At 36.8% G+C, this 21,278-nt stretch overlaps 2 protein-coding genes across 3 annotated transcripts in view; both read right to left on the reverse strand.

Annotated features, from left to right (window-relative positions):
* The window catches only part of LOC135197871 (uncharacterized), a 32,273-nt gene extending 18,506 nt beyond the window's left edge, over nt 1-13,767 (reverse strand). Inside the window, exons 1-2 of one of the 2 annotated variants that reach the window (XM_064225066.1) lie at nt 12,957-13,767; nt 2,829-3,073 (exon numbers count right to left, since the gene is read on the reverse strand). In XM_064225066.1, coding sequence (XP_064081136.1) covers nt 2,829-3,030 — 202 coding nt within the window. In that variant the 5' untranslated portion in view covers nt 3,031-3,073; nt 12,957-13,767. The remainder of the gene's footprint in view (nt 1-2,828; nt 3,074-12,956) is intronic. The other variant, XM_064225067.1, reaches the window with a different exon arrangement.
* Nucleotides 13,768-15,399: 1,632 nt separating this feature from the next.
* The window catches only part of LOC135197438 (uncharacterized), an 11,717-nt gene continuing 5,838 nt past the window's right edge, over nt 15,400-21,278 (reverse strand). Inside the window, exons 4-5 of the mRNA XM_064224508.1 lie at nt 21,211-21,278; nt 15,400-18,087 (exon numbers count right to left, since the gene is read on the reverse strand). The exon at nt 21,211-21,278 is cut by the window's right edge and continues 272 nt beyond it. Of these exons, the coding sequence (XP_064080578.1) occupies nt 17,573-18,087; nt 21,211-21,278 (583 nt within the window). The 3' untranslated portion in view covers nt 15,400-17,572. The remainder of the gene's footprint in view (nt 18,088-21,210) is intronic.

The raw sequence follows: 21,278 nt of genomic DNA on the forward strand, positions 1-21,278 counted from the left end.
GGATAGTATCTCTCTCGCTCCTAACCCGAGAGGAGACAGATACGACTAACGAACTTTTCTGAAGGCGATATGGAGGCCGCATCCAGTGGGGGCTGGGCGAAATGCCATCGGTGCATCTAATGCGGTGCACTGTAACATTACTTAAGGTTCTTTGCAGCGTCCCTTCGGCCCCTAACTGTAATCCCTTCCATTCCTTTTACTGTACCTCCGTTGGTGTTCTCTTTCTTCTTGCTTACTTTCCACCATCTCCTAATGTTTGATTCATAGTGCAACTGCGAGATTTTCCTCCTATCACACCTTTCAGGCCTTTTTATGGTTAATTTGCGGTTCAGCGCAGCGTGGCCTCATAGCTCCCAGCGCTTTGCTTTTGGCCTAAATTCTGTATTTCACTCGTTATAGTCGATAATGGATGCTGCAGGTTATCGATGATTTAATCGTGGATGCTGCAGGTTATCGATGATTTAATCGTGAGTGCTCGGCCATCTTTATAGTTTTCTTTTACAGAAAACTAAGAACGATCAAACATTCGGACAGAAAACGCAGTCTCCTTTGAGTTATTAATATCGTAAATAAAGTTTCCTCAAACATCGGTTAAACTTCCTGCGGTTTGAAAAGCCTTATCTCAATCCCCTTTTATAGATCCTTGTAGAGGCGTCGGGCTTATCTTTAATAAAGCAGCCAGCCCTCAGCCAGATTGTGTTTTATTTGCGTGATAAGTAGGCCTAACGGGGCGGCTTTTTATCAATGGTTCCCCGAGGGATTTAGCGCTCAGATAAGTAAGGGATTTGTTCTGTGTGAACTACAGTGGTCCAGATTCACACTAGATTAAAAATTTTCCATTAGGGATATGGCGAGAGTTGTAGTCATTATCGTGTCAATTCTCTGATAAAATAGAAAGTTATTGACGCGAAGACATGTTTCGTGGTTCAAAAATGTTAATGACACAAATATATATAATAAAACTTCTTTCACGAGAATAACAGGGTGGCAAAGGCATAATCAAGATAAGACCACAAGGAAATTGAAACTACGAATGTAAGGTCTTTTCGCCTTTCTCTAAAGCATTTTTATACAAACTGCACACAGTGAAGCAAAAGATTACAAAGCCAAGTATGGGTGTAGTGCCATCAGTGTACCTCATGCGTTGCACTTGAGTGATTTCTTAAGGTACTTTGCAACGTGCCCTCGACCCCTGGCTGCAACCCCTTATTCCTTTTACTGTACCTCCTTTTATATTCTCTTCTTCCGTCTTACCTTCTACCGTCTTTTAACAAGTGATTCATAGTGCAGCTGCGATGTTTTTCTCCTGTTACACCTTTCAAACCTTTCACTGTCTATTTCCGTTTCAGCGCTGAATGACCTCATAGATCCCATTGCTTGGCCTCTGGCCTGAAGTAGACTCTGTTTTACAAACAAAAATTAAGAGTAGAAGGTTTGTTTATAGTAATTTTATTGCACAAAAGATCATTCATAATCTTTGGGAAAGATCTTCGTGTTAGGGACAGTCCGTATTATAGGATTCTCAGTGACACTAAATAGATGAAGAAGGGACAAAGGTCATTAAAAAATGACTGATTTCCACTACTTTCTATTATAACTACCGTGAAACATCCGCTGTAAGGGGATAGCGCCGTCAGTGCACCTCACGCGGTCGCGTGTGGGTATTACTCAAGGTCCTTTGCAGCGTCCTAGCTGCAACCCTTTCCCTTCCTTTTACTCTACCTCCATCCATATTCTCTTTCTTCCATCTTGCAATTCACCCTCTCCTAACAATAATTGTCTCATAGTACAACTGCCAGGTTTTCCTCCTGTTACACCATTCAAACCTTTCTACTCTCAATTTCCCTTTCAGCGCTGAATGACCTCATAGGTCCCAGCGCTAAATTTGGTCTAAATTCAGTATTCCATTCCATTCTCACCAGCTCCCTCTCCTTTGACACTCTGAAGCGCTGATTGGCCAAAAAAAGTAGTTGTACTAATGCAGACTCCATGAGGTTTCTGTCAATATTTTTAGTTTTGGGTCAATGAATTCTACAGGATTTTTCAATTAGGTGCACGAGAAAAAAATTTCATGTCGATTTCCTCATACATACAAGTCCTTATTTGTCTGGCTTCAACTAAATGAATCAGTATCTAGTATACTCCCCTCTAATCTCAGTTGAAGTATGGCGAACCGAGTCTTCTTTGTAATGTTTTATTTCAGTGTATGTAGTTTGCTTGAGAATGCTTTCGAATAAAGACGAAAGAGCTTGCACTTCATTTTTCCAATTTACAAGCAACCATAGTCCACTGATTATATGTTTATATATAATATGATATATATATCTATATATATATATATATATATATGTGTGTGTGTGTGTGTGTGTGTGTATATATATAGTGTGTCTATATATATATATATATATATATATCTATATAGTATATATATATAGGTGTGTATGTGTTTATATATATATATATATATATATATATATAATTATATAAACACGCGTACGGACTCAGTCACTATTGTATATGGTTGTGTGTTTGCATGACTGTGGCTAAGTGGGTGCATATGTGTCTGCGCAATCGCGAGTAATTGATTGCGTGTGTCTCTTGTTTTCCTTCTAGTCCATCGTTGAATGTTTTAAAAGATACGAGAAGGCTATATTATAAACGTCTGGCATAATGAAAGTGGCTTACAGTAAATTAACCGTCGTATTTGTAGCGTCACTGTAAAGTTTGACATAAAAGAAAACAAAGCAGAATAAGGTGAAAACTTATATGAGCTCAGATAAACATCCTAAGTTTAAGCAGAGAACTACGATGACCCCAAGACACATTACCTGTGGTCTGATGTGAAAAGCCCAACAGGAGGAGGAACGAAAGAACGACCCCTCTCACCCCGCGAACCCTTGACCCCTCCTGGCGGGGGCGGCAATAACCTCTTGAATGGGCCTCCTCCTCCTCCCCCTCCTCCTCCGCCCCGCTTCCTGTGGGTGGTCGCCCTTTTATCACGGGACCCCCTCCTCTTCCTTTGCTCGCCATTTCCTCTGTCTCCTCTTCCGTTGTTTTAATAAGTATCGCGTGCCTGGGAGAGGGAGAGAGAACAAGTTCGGTATTAGTGTACATGAGATGATGTGCGTCAATACAATTCGTAAATCTGTGAGAGCGCCGATGCAAGAGTATTTCAATCATTCGAGATTTCCTCTTTCAGGCTTTCAGCCTCTCACTCTCTGCTCAGTGCCACTGGCACTGATCTGGCTGCTCCGGATTGTGGTTTGAAAGCTGCTCCTCTGCAGATCACAGCATTCGATTAGATTTTCGGGATCACTCAGTTGCACTGAACATTTCAACGCATTTCGTTACGGAACTGAAAACATTAATATTTTTGTACATGATTATCTGCATTAAAAATTATATCATGCATATATAATCCCGAGCATCTTATAACATCATGTCACAGCCATCGCAGGATAAGTATATTGACTGATTGATTTTTTTATCATTTTATGTCATGTCTAACAACGATAATGCCCCAAAAATTTTAATTTTATCAGTGGATTCACTTAATCCATAACTCGAAGCCTGTTGACTTCAGACTTAGAGACCCTTTCTGCCCTACCCAGAAACTAGAATAGAAGGAGCCCTTTATTGCATAGATCACATACTTTGCTTTCAGATTGTTCCGGGAGCAGGTTTGTTAACCAAACAACCTCATGACACTTGGCTCTGGACGTAAAATTGACACAGTTTCATATGTCTACATGCTTTTGCTTAAGCTTTTACACGATAACTGGAGAATATACCAAACAGGAACTTTAAAGTTTATATTTTTCTGTTCTGTGGCGTTTAGGCTGTAAAGACCAGCATTGGAACACTTTCGGGCATTCGGCGCTTAAACTGTGAAAAGAGGAAGTTGTAGATTCAGGGCACTAAGGTAAACTCCGTAGGGAGGTATTACATGAGTGCACCTTACGCGGTGCACTCTATGCCTTACTTAAGGTGCTTTGCAGCGTCCCTTCGACCCCTAGCTACAACTCCTTTTATTCCTTTGACTGCTCTTTCATTCATATTTTTTTTTCCAATCCTCTCGTAACAATTGTTTCACAGTGCAACTGCGGGGTTTTCCTCCTGTTACACCTTTCAAGCCTTTTTATTGTTAATTTCCGTTTCAGCGCAGAATGACTTACGTCTTATCGCTTGTACTTTGGCCTAAATTCTATTTCTAGTGAGTAAGGTAAAGACTAAAGAGATCTAGAAAATAATGGAAATAAATAAATACAAGGATATAAAGGTCGATCTGGGAGAAACAACCGCCCCACCCCCCACAATACAAAGAAGTAAGAGCTCGAAAGGTTGGACGGAAAGATGGAAGGAAGGAACAAAGCGGGAATAGAAGTAAAAGACTTGAACGTGAGAAAGCGAGAGGCACTGACGACGCTGTCCTCCTACAGAGTAACATCTCTACCCCGTAGGGGGTTAATGCCGTCAGTGGACCTCATGCGATGCACTGTATGCATTACTTAAGGTTCCTTGCAGCGTGCCTTCGGCCCCTAGCTGCATCCACTTTCGTTACTTTTACTGTACCTCCTTTCATATTATCTTTCTTCATCTTACTCTCCACCCTCTCCTAACGCTTGATTCGTAGTGCAACTGCGAGGTTCTCATCCTGTTACACCTTTCAAACCTTTTACTGTCAATTTCCATTTCCGCGCTGAATGACCTCATAGGTCCCCAGTACTTGGCCTTTAGCCTAAATTCTATATTCAACTCAACTTGAACATTTCTAGCCTTTTGAGGGACCCAGATTCTGTTATTTTTGAACGTTGAAATTGCCTCACGTACGCTCTCTTTTGTTCTAACTTTCATCTTAGGTAAGCTGACCCGTGTTGTGCTGTTGTAACTGTTAGTTTAAAGTACAATAATCAGACTCTGTGTTTCCCTACCTGATTTTTGTATGGATGCTTTCCACCTCATTGACCGGGAAGTAGGCTCTGTTCTGTCCTTTCCAAGCAATAAACATTTAGCGCAAACGAATTCAAGGATGTTTGTCATGCTGTGCTTGGAATTCAAATCAGTTTTTGTATTCATAACACACACACACACACACACACACACACACATATATAATATATATATATATATATATATATATATGTATATATATATATATATATTAATTAATAAAATGAGTCCATAAAAACGCCAAAATATAGAAAGTAAGTACTATATTTCAGAGACTGTTGTCTCTCTCTTCAGGTAGGTAATGAATGAGAAAAGTTACAGAAAAGGCAGTATTTATACCAAGAGATCCGTCCACAGGTAGCCGTTTTTACTAAGTCACCCCCTCTGATAATTCTTCTTTAATCTTCTTAAGCATTGGTTGAAGTAAGATTGTATCTATGATATCTGAATCCCAGGCGCCCTTTGAGGTGTTCATTAACTGTCTTAGTTTAATCAAGGCTGACTCTTATCATCTGGCTTTTGTACCGACATTTGCTGCTATAAATTATATGTGACAAATTCGAGTTTATTCATTGGTTATAGTTATTTATATGGTTAAAATAGCTGAGCTTTGGTATCCTTCATCTAACTGACCGTTAATGTTGTATTAATCTCTGGGGAAGTGATTTTCCTGTAAAAGTCATGTAAGATTGGTCACAGTCCAGGCATGGGATTTCGTATACTCCTGTGTCTTTGGTGATTGGCTTTTGTTGGACGTTAAATCATGGATTTGCCTAGGGTATTGAGGTAGATAAAAGCAAAAGGGTTAGATTTTCCGAACGTTTGAGTCACCTTCTTAATCCTGTCCAGGTGTGGGATTTTATTTTATTGTTGGGTGTCTCTCTGGTCTTGTCTTGAGGGGGACAGTAGAAAATTTCGTGTTATTAGATGCAATTCTGTTGTAACAAAACCTTTATACCAGTCATATATATATATATATATATAATATATATATATATATATATATATATATATATACACGTATGTATGTATACACACAGCTATCAAAGTAAAAACTGGAGTTTCTCCATCTGCTTAAGGGTCTAATTTTAGAAGACACTGGCTCTGTATAAACTACTGTAATATATATATATATATATATATATATATATATATATATATATATGTGTGTGTGTGTGTGTGTGTGTGTATATATATATATATATATATATATATATATATATATATATATATATAGATATATAGATAGATAGATAGATAGATGATATTTACACCCTTTAGCTTGTGGTGAAAAGTCGACTGCGTCGCTTGATAAGGGAAAGCAATAAGTCAGCCGAAGGTGCAATAAATCTTCTCTCTAATCTCTTGGAGATTATAATGCCAAGCACGGAGTGAGTCGTTGGCAATTTCTGCGGAGCGATAATTCACTTATTTCTTGTGAATGATGAAGTTATACAGTATAACAATATACACGCTATTGAAGAATATGGACATTTAGGAAAATTAAGCATAATTAGTCTAATGTGTTATCAACAGTCACTGTCAATATATAAATAATATATATATATAATATATCTAATATTAATATATATAATATATTTATATATATATATAATGTAATATATATATATTATAAAATATTATCTATATATATATATATAATATAATATATGTATATATATATATTAAATATATATATTTATATTAACAATAGCACATATTTATAACAATAGTTGGTACGTAAAATATATACGTATAGAATAATTAAAATGCAAAAAGAATAATATATTATATATTTAACAAATATAGATATGTAGATTTATTTAAATATGGACAATATACCAATAGTTATACGTAACAATATATATATACATAATATATAGATAATATATAGAATATATATATCTATATATATATATATATATACAATATATATATTATATAAATATGCACATATATACAATAGTTAGACGTAAATATATTTATATTATATATAATATATATAATATAATATATATATATATATATATATATATATGTGTGTGTGTGTGTGTGTGTGTGTGTGTGAGAGAGAGAGAGAGAGCATTATTTTTTACTTTTCCCTAGTATTAATATGATGTAATGTAAAGCAATTCAGATCTGGTATTCTTCTGAATTACATAGATAAAACCTGAGTCACTCGGCCAGCAGGATAGACGATTATAGTCAAATTCGGACGTTGGACTTTTACTTCGTCCCGTTCAAGTATTCCTTTGACTTGCCGAAAGAGCGCAGGCGCGAGGGAGATTTGTTTGAAGTTCCGAAATTAGGAATTACATCCAGTTTTACTCATTCTACTGTCTAAAACTGATAATTCTATCTCATTCACCCTGTAGGCAGGTAGCGCCGTCAGTATACCTTATGCCCTGCACTGTGTGCATTACTTAATGTCCTTTGTAGCGGCTCTTCGGCCCGTGGCTACAATCCTTTGCATTCCTTTTTATTGTACCCCAGTTCATATTATCTTTCTTCCATCCTGCTTTCCTACCTGTCCAAACAATAATTGTTTAATAGTGCAACTGCAAGGGTTTACTCCTGTTACACTTTTCAAACCTTTTTAAAATTGAATTTTCAAACCTATTTTCGTTTCAGAGCTGAATAACCTCATAAGTCCCAGCGCTTTGCCTTTGGCCTAAATTCTCTATGTTATTGTATTCTATCTCAATACAAAGATATTTTTCGTATTAGATAAAGACGTCATTTTAAATCTGCCAGTAACGTAGGTGTTGTTGGTGACTTATCCTCCTAATGGTTGTAATTAACTTTATTAAGAAGCGCTGTTTATGGTAATAAGTATGATTACTCCACAACATTGCAAGTTTCCAAGGAACGTGAGTCCTCTCTCTCTCTCTCTCTCTCTCTCTCTCTCTCTCTCTCTCTCTCTCTCTCTCTCTCTCTCTCTCTCTCTCTCTCCCCGCATCAAGTAGGCTTTTCTGTTCTCGTCCATAAGAATTATTTTCTCCGGCGAAGCTGTCCCACATTTTGATTTGTGGAAACCTGTAATCCTCGAATGTGTATTTGGTTAAAGTTCATCCCTCTCTACTGACCAACTTTGGAATTTCCGACCTGCCTTCGTTTTTCCTTACTCAAAGCCTCCCATCATTGGGATTAGGAAACAGTATTAACTTCTTTATTCGTTGTTTGTATGTGTATTATGTATATATTTAGTCAAAGCAAAACTGTCGAGGCGGGTGATATAGGGGTTTTATCCCGGACTATAAAAGGGCATTTTTGTCATTTTGCCCTTAACGAAACCGACCTATACTTAAACCTAAAACCTCAAGGATAAACGCCGATTAAGTGGCCATGATTAACCACACAGATGGAGTGTTCGCTTCGTATTTTTATAATAATAATAATAATAATAATAAAATAATAATAATAATAATAATAATAATAATAATAATAATAATAATATGCTTTATTTCAGCTCAGGGCCATATATATTGAATACACAAAATACAGACAGTAACATACACAATCTAGATACATGAGACATGATAAAAAAGAAAAAGAAAATGAATAATCGACACTTATCCACAAAATAGCTGAGGTAGCATAAAAGCTAGTAATCATAATACTGGTAATAACAGTAAAAATATTGGTGAGAGAAAAAAAAAATCCCGGATTTTTTTTTCATTTCTTCAAAATGCGACCTCGAGTAACCTTTTCTTGTATGTGTTTGTGTGTGTGCATATAAACAGAAAAGGAATTATGAGTACACATACATATATAAAAATAACTACTAAAATGGGGTATGGACAATAATTAAATGGCTCGACATTATGGCATTATTACAAGATCTGTGATTGTTATTTCCAAAAAACACACAAAGAAAGGAAAATCTTTAAGAACAACCAAAATTTACTCTTTGTTTCTTTAGAAAACGAAGTACTGTACAGTAAATGATAGATCTCAGGTACAGTCATAAACAAGGGATTAACCTCGAGGCTGAGATTTAAAAGGATAAATAAATAGATCTGGCAAAGCTTCATTCTTTTCCTGGCCCCACCCTGGCGATCTCAGAATCTTGAAAAGACTTTTTCTATACTTTAACATCTAAAACGATAGTCTATCAAAGAAACACAAAGGCAAGGTATGGGTGACCCTTAACAGCATACAGATGTAGAGATTTGATAAACGATAACCTTTTATAATTTTTTATTTGCATTATCTATCCCAGAATAAGGCTGCCTCCAAACTCCCTATAAGACAAGTTTATCTTATTGAAAGATTTTATCGGGTACTGAAGTCGCATCTTTATAGGACTGAAGTTCCAGCTTGCATGATTAGGATTTAACTCGTCATTAGAAAGCCATAAAATTCATTTAGTCGTTCATCTTCGTCTATGTATAACAGCGTTTTGTATATATACAATGTCATTCACTCGACTCGCCCTGTAAATTTATAATAAGGAAAAAAAAGCATGAAACGAAAGCGTGGGTGGAGGGATTGGTCTCGCACCATCAGTACAGAACTTATCCGGCTTTACTTATAAACCGATGAGATTTTTCCTTTTGTCTACAAGGGAAAACGTCCTAAACATTTAGATTTATATACGAGGCATTCTGATTATACACCTCCTGTCATTCGCCACGACATTTTGGTTTTACTATAATTATATATATATATATATATAATAATATATATATATATATATATTATATAGTATATATATATATATATATATATATATATATATATATACACACACACACACGTATATATATATCGCACATTACCACAGTTGAACAGGTGAAAAATAATTGACGGGGTATAGGTCCTGACCGGTTTCGACATTATTTCCAAGCCATTGACGAATGACTAACACTTGGTAATAGAAGTCACAAATACATATACTACAGAGACAGTACTGACGAACATACACAACCCTTTGAGACTACAGTTCCCTTACAGGCGGGTGTGATTGGTAGGAGTGACCTTCAAAAGTCATTTGGCTAAAAATCACCATATACTCTCAAGGTACGGTACCAATAAACGTACAGACCATAGAAGACTACAAATCCACGTCTGACAGGTGTCAGGGAGGCGGGGTTGGAAATCTCATTAGCACTGCTGCCCAGCTGCCCCGTATATTTTTTACAAATATGATCATCCATTTTGCCATACATCTCTAGTGCCTACCAGAAAATTTTAACAATTTACAAATTTCTTTTGTAAATTGGATCAATTCATATTATGGTTGTGACTTTCTTTTATATATAAAGCTAGATTCAATGATATTCTTTTCCAGTGCGTTATTAGAACACACAATCCTTTTTGGCCCTTCCCAGTTGATAGCATGACTGTTCTCACTAACATGTACAAAAATGCTATTGTTCCCCTCTGCATATCTCACGCATTTTATTTCTTTTATTCTATTCTGTTCTCTCTTCCAGTGCTGTACCCGTTTGGCCAATATAAAGTTGTTACAAGACTTACATAGAATTTCATTTAAGCATTCTTTAATATTGTCGGGAGAGTTCTTGATAAGTACATGTTTCATTGTTTTATTATTCTTAAATGAGACACGAACATCAAAATTCTTAAGAAGATGGGGGATATCTTTCATATTGTTATTATAAGGCAGTATAATACGCTGTCAGGAAATTTCAGTTTCTTGCCTGTATTCCTAATCTTATCTATTTCCTCATCTATATATTCAAGGCTGCATACAAGTAATGCTCTTAAAAACAGATGAGAACACTGATTTCTTTACTGCTTTGACCGGAATAGAAATGCACATAGGAAGAAATATTAGTGGGTTTTCTGCAAACACTGTATTAAAGCCATTACTATTTCTTCGTATGAGAACATTCAAAGAGGGCAAGAACACATCATTTTCCATTTCTATAATGAATTTAATTGATGGTAGTAATCGATTTAACTTGGCAAAAAAGGCTATTTACATCTTCGTTCCTTGGCCACACAAATTATGTTGACAACATACCTGAACCTTACTACATTGCGTGGAATTAGGTTGTTTAATATTTTCTGATAAAAAATTCCATATGTATATATATAAGTTATTTAACATTGGAGATAGAGGATTCCTCATCCCCTTAGCAAAACTTTGCGATTAAAATTTGCCATTAAATTCAAATTTACACTCTTTCACACATAATTTAATCAGTTAATTAATGTGTTTTTTAGAAAATGGGATATCTAGCTGTGCTCTCTAATAAAACCAGAAGTTGTAAACAGCAACAATGTAGAAGAGTTTAAAAGAAAGCTAAACAAAATCATTAGGACACTGTGAATGCACAGGAAAACCTGTTCCTACAGATAAGTGAGCACACGATGTATCCTCGGATGGACTAACAAGTCTTTGAGACATCCTAATCCTTGTAACTCCTTGTAATTCCGATCAAAACTCCAGCTGATAATCAATTGGCACTTTTGTGAATAGTGATACCACATCAAAACTCACAAGCCTGGATTCACTATTAGTCTTTACACCGTTTAGTTTAGTTATGAGGTCGACATTATTCTTGAATGTGTTGACATTGGTGCTTGTACCTACCAATGAGTTTTTTTTATAGGTACTTCGCTAGATTGTAAGATGCGGAACCAGCTGAGCTGATAATTGACCTGGCAGGAAAGTTTGTTTAGTGGGTTTTTATGGTGCCATACATATACGGTAGCGATGGGGAGGCCACGCGGAACTTGCTTTCTTTACCTTTTAATAGATTTCTCACTTTCCTGTTGAAACCACTACTCACATTGTCTAACGGGTTCTTATTTAATTCTTTACATGTTCTATCGTCACCCACAGGACTATCCATTTTTCCTATATATGCACTTCTGCTGAAAATTACAAGAGCGCCTGATTTGTCCGCTTTGGTCATGTGTATCTTTTTATCTTTTTTTCAGTTCATTGATGGCAACCTCAAATCTTTTGGGGACGTTTTTCTTACTTCCATATATCACTCCATTAATAATGTTCACTTCTTCACAGGTTAAATCGCTACATATTTTTCCAAATTGTTCAGTCCTTTGGTCATTTCTACACTGTTCATACAGCCAGTTGACAAAGCAAAATTTAAACTATAGCCTAAAAGGCACTGGTCACATTTCTATCCAGCAACGCCAGTCATGAATGTGTCGTCAATATATCCAACAAACATCTGTATAGAAATGTGACCAGTGCCTTAGGCTATGGTTTAGATTTTGCTTTATCAACTGGCGGTATGAAGAGTGTGTGTTGTGTGTGATATACAAAGCAAGTGCCTTCCCTGTCACATAACTATACTTGTTTTCTTTTCATCTGTCCACCCGCCTGAGGTGTTTGTGTATGGTAACACTGCGTCCCGGGATTTAGATACTTACATTCAGCCAAGGTCAATATTGGCCTTGCATTCAGCATACATTCAACAATAATAACAATATCCTATTTCGAATATTAACGGTGTAATTCGTATACAGTAAATTATTAAAACACTTTTCAGTTGCAAATGTACACCCAGATATCCTTTTATTTACCTAAAACTTACACAGCGTAACTATCTAAAGCCCGGGACGCAGTGTTACCATGCGCAAACACCACAGGCGGGTGGACAGTTGGAAAAAACAGAGTATACATACATAGCTTCTTGCCAAGGGAGTGACGTCTCATAAATAGTATACCTCGTACTTATCTGCTAATAATTTCGCTAATAATTTCACCTCTTTCAATGACCTCTCATAATCACTCAGAGGTAAATTTATTGTTGATCTCGGCACCACTGAGAGTTTGCATTTTGGAAAAATATGTCATTAAATTGGAAAGCCGCAACGGGATTATAAAATAAGGGGGAGTTGGGGGAGGAAATGAACCAGTATTGAATCCCGCATAAGTATCTTTCGTTTTAATCGCTGTTTTTCATTTGTTTAAATAATGAAGGTCACATTCAATTAATCAAATCCAGGCCACTTCAGGTAAAACTAAACTTTAATGTAACAGAATGGAAACGTTTAGAATGACGTACCTAACACACGTAGTTTGGAAGATCTCTCACTGTGGGGAAGCGGGAAACGGTTCCCGCGTGAAGTCTGCCCAAACCTCTTGGTCTAATGTATGGCAGTCAGTCTTGAAGTGGCCTAAACTTAGGCCCAATCACCAACCAAACGGGTTCTGCTGTCCTTCGTGTCGCTGCTGCCTTCTTCAATAGCCTTCTCCTGTGAAATGGCTTTCCTGACGCCTTGGGAGCCACACCAAGATATGAGGTGATAATGGAGATAGGGAATGATTAGCGGCGTTATCAGGACTTCGTTGATACGCTTATATTTCCTGTCAGCTGCCTTTTTTGAAATTGGTAGTGACATTCGAACTTTGTCAAAGGTTTTGTCATGGAGACGAATTGCTACATTAATGAGACGATATAAAGGCTAAAAAAAGAAAGAAAAAAAAGACCACTAATTTCAATTTTTGTACAATGAAAGAAGGTTACCAGTCGTTCGAAAACAGGAATAGTGTTGGAGACGCTATCCTGTTTGTCTCCCGTCTCCCCACTGCTCGTAAAAGAAATGATGTTCTTCTTTCCCTTATTATTTTCGGAAAGGCAGGCGATAACTCAGAATTTTTTAACTGCGCTTCTTCCTTTCGAATGTTTGTTGATACAGATTCCCTGTCACCTAAAGGAAAGCTCCATTTTTTTTTCATTCACACCAATACTGTGTGTTTCGTTCTATGGGAGTCTTGTCTTTCAAGTGAAAGATGCAGCTGATTCAACCTCCTTGTTCGTCCTCATTCTATGGAACCATCACCTAATTACTAATACTCAGAATTCCAGAGGCTTAAGTTTTATTTATGAATCCGCTAATCTTCTGGGTTTGTCGACCAGAAGTTTAGATTCTCCATTTTCTTTTATTTATTAATTTACTTTTGATTTGTGCTGCTTAATTTTCATAATGGTAGGTACATAGAAAATTAACATTTTCATGTCATTCTTAGAAGATGCATATATATATATATATATATAATATATATATATATATATATATATATATATATATATATATGTGTGTGTGTGTGTGTGTGTGTGTGTGTGTGTATGTATGTATGTGTGTGTGTGTATATATTATATATATATATATATATATATATATATATATATATATACACACGCAAATGTCCCTTTAATATGCAATTCGCCCTACCTCGGAATTTATATATTTTAATATATGTTAACCGAAGGGGATTTTTTTAGTTGATAATAATTTTGTCCTCTCGTGGATTCGAACCAGCTGACAGAGGAGAAATCAGGACTCAGTGACTTGTCGATCGAGACGGTAACGTCACAGAAGTCGTGATTTCTCTTCTATCCGCTGGCTCGAATCCACGAGAACACGAAATTATTATCAACTAAAGTTTCCCCTTCGGTTAACATATATGAAAATCTATCAATTCCGAGGTAGAGCGAATTGGATATTAAAGGACATTTGTAGCTTAATGCGTAATATGAATCAAGGTGATGTGATAAAAATTCATATAGTATATTATATATGTGGGTGTTACATATAATATATATATATATATATATATATATATATATATATATATATATATATATATATATATATATATACAAATATTTCAAGAAATTTCCTCTTCTTCTCTTACGGTAAGGCGTATGTCAGCAGGGAGGTGTTCTTTAACCGCAATGTCATGCGCAGTAGCGTTGATGATTGCACGAATATTTATGCATTAGGGCAATCAAATTCGATGTAGTTAATCAGAGGTACAGAGTGAGATATCACGGTAAACATCTGGCTGTATTGCCCGGTTTATTCGGCTCCAGTAAATGGTAGTGCGTAGTACGTACCTTCTGCCATGTTACAAATTTCTGGGATTCTCTCTCTCTCTCTCCATATTTATCATTATTTTCCATTATTGGAAGTAACAAGCAATAACTATATGCTTTCTTCACAGTAACTTTCCACCCTCTAACAATTGTTTCATAGCACAACTGCGAGTTTTTCTTCTCGTTACAATTTTCAAACCTTTCCACTGTCAATTTGTTTCATGAATGACCCATAGGTCCCAGCGCTTGGACTTTAGCCTAAACTCTATACCTGCTACCGTCAGTGGACCTCATGCGGTGCATTGTAAGCATTACTTAAGGTTCTTTGCAGCGTGCCTTCGGCCCCTACCTACAACAACTTTAGTTTTACTGTAACTCCTTTCATATTTTTTCTTCATCTTACTTTCCACCCTCTCTTAATACTTGATTCGTAGTGCAACTGCGAGGTTTTCTTCCCGTTACACCTTTCAGACCTCTTACTGTCAATTTCCATTTTAGCGCTGAATGACCTCAACTCGACCAAAGCCGCTTCGTGTTCAACTCTATCTTGTTAGTTTGTTCCGCTGCTGAATGAGATCTGCGTCGTAACAGCGTCATCTGGTGGGGCGTGAGAAAACAAACTCGGTGATTCTCGGGCGATCCTTATTTTATTATTATACAGAATAACACTGAAATACAGGACATAAAATAAGAAATTGACATCTAAAAGTACACTGTTTAAAGTGACTGGTATACAACATTCATTTTAATGGTGGAAAAAAAAAACCTACATACATGGTTAAAGTTATTCATTTACAGGGAATATGTACATAGTCGTAGCTGTGTAGATTTAATTTTCAAAACTTGCCTCTTCTTGTGGGCTTCGCTTACTTGGGGAGTAAGCCTACAACCTACTTTGTTGTTGTTGGGGGATGGGAAAGCCCTATGGAAAGCCTAAAATGTCTGAAAAAGGTGTTTTGCTTTGAGTTAAATAAGATATTTATGATTTATTGATTATAATGAAAATGTAAAAAATAAATAATGTGCATGTTAAACAGTACAGAACAATTATTTCTGATAATATATAGCGTATTTATTTTAATTGTCGTTGATGAAACAATACACTATTTGACTGTAGATTTTAGCACGTGCCCCGAGTAAGCTGGAGGTCGGATCACGCTGTGTTCAACTACACATATTTGGATTTAGTGTTAAGTACCTTTCACAATAATTAATAACAAGGTAATACTCGACTGGATAAAGTTATATTCCTTTATATGAATATACTGTGGGGATGTTTTTTTAACAATGAATGCACTCTTTTGCGATGATAATTATTTGTGAATGATAATTCAAAGTTTTAATTTCACTTTACCTTGTCTTATTTTTTTTATTTAATTTGTCAACATGCAAAAGCAGTTATCGTTCAAAGGACGTCGGGATTGTTTTCATTTTTATTGTTTTGTTTATTATCATTCGTGGAAGCGAACGGGTATTTGGATGCGTTAACTATAATCACAACATACAAGAGTTCTTCAGTTATGACACCATGACACTTTTTCATTTTTCTTTGTGTCTGTCAGCATGAAATGAAATTCATAAACAGAGTCCATAGTGACCAAATGAAACATTTTGAACATTGAGATCTAAGATGGGAAAAGTTATTATGAAGTTATTGAAGGATAACACATTAAACCAAAATAGACAGTGAATGACAAGACAGGCGTATCATTAACTAGCAACTGTACACTGAAGAACACTGAAGAATGAAATTTCATTAGGAAGAAGCTTGTGGACCAGGAAACGGATGTCCAAATCGTAAACTGAGGACAATACGTTGCCCAAGTGACGCTCGACATCAGTCTATACGAAAAGTTTGGGTCGTGGGCACGTACGAGTAATACTTGACTCACTTCTGCCATATTGTCCTGCATTTGCACGTGTTTGCACAAACAAAGACGCATTCTGAGAGATTCAGAACTTGGACGCTCCTGCGTGAGGGTATTTTGAAATATTCTAGGAAATGAAAAGTCTTTTAGGTTCTGTCTAAACACAAAAGGAAGGAAGTGACAGGTGCTGATTACACTATGTACAGATCATTAGATTGAAACCGGAAAATGTTCAGGAACTGTATAGTTCTCAGGAAAAGCTGTTCACGTGATAAACAGCGTTTATACTTATAGTAAGGAAGCATTACAGTTGATCGTATGTTCAGGACTCATGTAAAGGCAGTCAGTCATTATATTAATTTGTTTAGCCGTTTTCGATAACATCTTATGGCGACTTGAGAAATTCTTCAAAAGTCTGATTTCTAGTTATAACTAAAAAAAAAAGTAATGTTATCTGACTTCACATTGAAGGCCGTTGCTTTGCCTCTTCATTTCTAGTCAATTTAGATTTGATTCGCTAAATATAAACCATTGCCATTTCGCCATTCCGTATTGGACACGAAAGGGGTTAACAGAGCCATAAAGGATAGAATATTATAAAAAATTGCTCAAAAATCACAATTTATTTGTTATGTCCACTGGAAGACAGCATATGAATGCCTTTGCAGTCATTTGCGATGATTTGTCGGTATTTGAATGATCTTATCACTTAACGTTCATATTAGCAACACTGTCATGCTGGGTGAACGTTCATCCCTTATTGCTTAATCGTTATCCTCATCACACTATAACAGTCCCAGCGAACGTGGGATTTGCCGAGCTCCTGTGTGGCACTGCGAGGGATATCCTGGGACATCCTGCCAGTGCCAGGAGACTTCCGCTGTTCAAAAACAGATCGGATCCAAACACCTTTGGCGAACAGCACAGACCTCCTCACTGGTACGTATCTTGGTACTTGTTGAACTGGCTGTAGTTTCCATTCTTGACCCTCTGGTTGTCTTGGGGAAGCGGCATGTTCAGAGGGAGCGTTTCGTCCGTGCTGTTGCTGAGGTAACGTTCTCTTTGCTGTTGTTGGTAAGGGGTGTGGTAGGTCTCCGAACCGGGGCTTCTCGACCCGCTGGCGGGAAGAGGGTGGCTGATGTTCTCCTTCGCCACCCTCCCGGAACTGTCCACCGTTCCGACGAAGGTGGCGTTGGCCGCCGGCCTCATGAAGTCCTGCCGGCTGAAGTGGCGGAATTCGTCGCCGTCGTAGTCGGAGCTCTTGTTGCTGTGGTCGTCCCTGCAGCAGCAGTACTGCTCGCAGATGATGGTGGCCACCGACCCCATCCCGGCACCGACGCAGAAGACGATGAGGAAGATCAGCAGGAGAGGGATGCGCTTGTAGTCGCCCAGGATGTACACGAACCTCCTCCACCAGGGCTCGTCGTCGTCGTTGGCGTCGTCCGATTCTGGAGGAGAGGAATGAATTCGTCTTGGTGAAACATTTTGTACGTCCACCATATAAATATATAATATATGTGTATATTTGTATATATGTGTGGATATATATATAATATATACATACATATACATATATATATATATGTGTGTATATATATTATAATTATATATATATATATATATAATATATATATATATATATATATATAAAGAGGAGAGAGAGAGAGAGAGAGAGAGAGATAAAAACCCTCTTCAATCGTGAATCTTCTTACGAAGGAAGCATAAGTCACCTGCTTACCTCATTTATCCTGTTCAGAAAAAAATAATCTGATAATTTTGGCTGTAGGTTACCCTACTTGACGCAGTAAGTCTGAATATCTGCTTCGTAGGTCATCCCTATTTGTAGTGAGATTTGTGGGGATATGGGTATCACAATCTACGACCCCCCCCTTTTTTTTTCTTCTTTTTTTACTGTTACTGATAAGAATAAACCTGACCAGGGACAGGTAGGGCTTCCTGTCTTCATATTATTGTTGGGTCTCGTTGCGCATGCGTGTGGAAAAAGAGTATATTTAACGATAAACGGAGTTTAAGTGACTTTTCATAGTCTCTTTCATCCATTTTACTTTCCTTAACCCTCACCTAACAATTGTTCCATATTGCAGCTACGAGGTTTTCCTCCTGTTACACTTTTCAAACCTTGTTATTATCAATTTCCAGTTCAGCGCAGGATGACTTCATAGGTCCCAGCGCTTGGCCCCTGGCCTAAATTCCGTATATTCTGTTCTATCCAATTTTCACACAGCTAGATTAACCTCCTCTCTCTCTCTCTCTCTCTCTCTCTCTCTCTCTCTCTCTCTCAGAATCAAGTGTTTATTATTGCGTCCGGATCTATGCACCTGCGCGCACTTATCTCTGTCGATGTTGTCCGTCTGCTATTTCATTTCAATTTCAGAACCTGAACAGTTCACAGACACCAAGAAAGACGGTTTGAATTTGTAACGAAGAGTTTTTGGATCCTTCACAGATTTATAGAGAAATGGCTATTCAGGGAATGTTGCGAAAATTAGTTTGACGTTCCCATCGCCTAGAAAATCGTCGACATGGAATTCTGTGCAATTTCTGCGAATAATTCCTGAATGCTCGATGCAACCTTTTGCGTGGACGTAGGACAATATATATAAAAAGACAGATGATAAATAACGAAAAAAATAAACGTAATAAAAATAACTTAAAATTTATGAAAACACAATATAAAATTACAAATAACAGAAAAATAAAGATAAGATTAAAGTAAATTAAAGATTATCCAATATTTATTTAAAGTGGTAATTACAGAGCTCTCGAAGAATCTTAAATTGTTTGTTTCGTCTTTTTTGTACATTTTTTTTTAATATTTGTCTTTGAACTAGTAATTTTAAACTTTGTTAACGTATACATGGTGGTTTTTCATGCCAAGCTTTCCTTGACTTGGTGACGCCAATTACACATTTTATTAAAAAAAAAAATATATACAATGGATTACCTCCGTGGCCGGGGTAGGGATGGGGGGAGGGTGGTAGTGCCATCATCCACCTCATGCGGTGCACTGTACGCATTACTCTGCAGCGTCCCATCGACCCTTAGCTGCAGACCCTTTCATTCCTTTTACTGGCTCTCCATTCAAATTCTCGTTCTTCCATCTTGCTATCCACCCTTTCCCAACAGTTGTTTCATAGTGCAGCTGCGAGACCTTCCCTCCCGTTACACCTTTTAAACCTTTCTACTCTCAATTTCCGATTTTGCGCTGAATGACCTCGTAGGTCCCAGCGCCTGGCCTTGATTCTGTATTCCATTCCATTGACTAAAATTCCAGGAAACAACATTGACGTTGGCCATGTTCTGAGTTTTTTAAGGGCTCGTGGTTTTATGAAAATATCTTATAATTTTATAGAGATGTCTTTTTTTATCTTATTTATGGCAGTTTTAATTCCATTAGTAATTAAATCTCTTCGATTTTACTTTTTTAAAATTATAAACTCATCCTTTATATCATTTCCATTTTCATTCATTCTCATCATAGACACTGAATGACCCTATGGATCCCAGGGCTTGGCTTTATGCCTGAATCACATATTCCATTCCATAATTCCTTTCCACAGCCAATAAAACACATAAAGGTGTAGACGCAAGGTCGACAAAATGAATCCAAGTAAAAAAAGGCACAAAAAAAACAGTGGCTGGAAAAAGGGTCACAGGAAAAAAAAAAGTCACATTAATCTTGACTAGATAGTGACCCTTGAGGGTTTTAACCCGGTATGTATCCACCTTTGCAACGTGTTTAGTACGAGCCCCTTGGGGATTTTTTTTTTCTACTCGGTATGTATCCACGTTTGCGGCGTGTTTAGTCCAAGCGCGTTGAAGATTACCGTAGAAACATAATCATAGCATTATAAATATCATAAAGATAATTACCCCCACGAGGTATTGTGAATTTTTCCCCGTGGCTTTATTACCGGCCACCGACAAAATACTACCGAGATCCAGAAGAAATGGAATACGAAAATTGGCCTTTCACTGGTCACTCTGAACTCAGGATTGCCAGAGGTGTCAGGTCGTGGGTCGGCGCTCAAACCTAAATTTAGGCTGTCATGTCAAGAAAGATTCACTTTTGATGTTTGGAATTCTAAGAGAATTTGGGATTCAGGAGTACGATAGTTTGTTGGAGAAACTGGGAGATATCGAGGTATTAACGTTTGATACCAGAGTAAAGTAATGTTAAGACAGCTCTCAGTAAGAGTATATACAATAAAAATCGCAAATTGTAATGTAAATCTTCATGTCATAATTTCATTTTAAAGCAGGTAATTTATTTTTTGTTTGACGTTTTTTTATGTTAGAGCTTATACAACAGACACACACACACACACATATATATACATATATATATATATATATATATATATATATATATATATATATATAAATATGTATTCATATATGTATGTATATTACGTATACAAATATATTATATATGCATGCATATATGCATATTATGTATGTATATATATATGTGTGTGTCAACACGTGCAATTCAATTTGTGAAAAAAAAAAAAAACTGGACTAAAGAAATGAAAAGTAGCTTTACTGACCCTTGACATCTGAATCACTTTCGCCGTCGTCGTACGTCTCGTTACGAGACAAGTCTGTGTAGGCGGGC

Source organism: Macrobrachium nipponense, chromosome 21 (assembly GCF_015104395.2).
Source record: "Macrobrachium nipponense isolate FS-2020 chromosome 21, ASM1510439v2, whole genome shotgun sequence".
Taxonomy (NCBI): Eukaryota; Metazoa; Arthropoda; class Malacostraca; order Decapoda; family Palaemonidae; genus Macrobrachium; species Macrobrachium nipponense.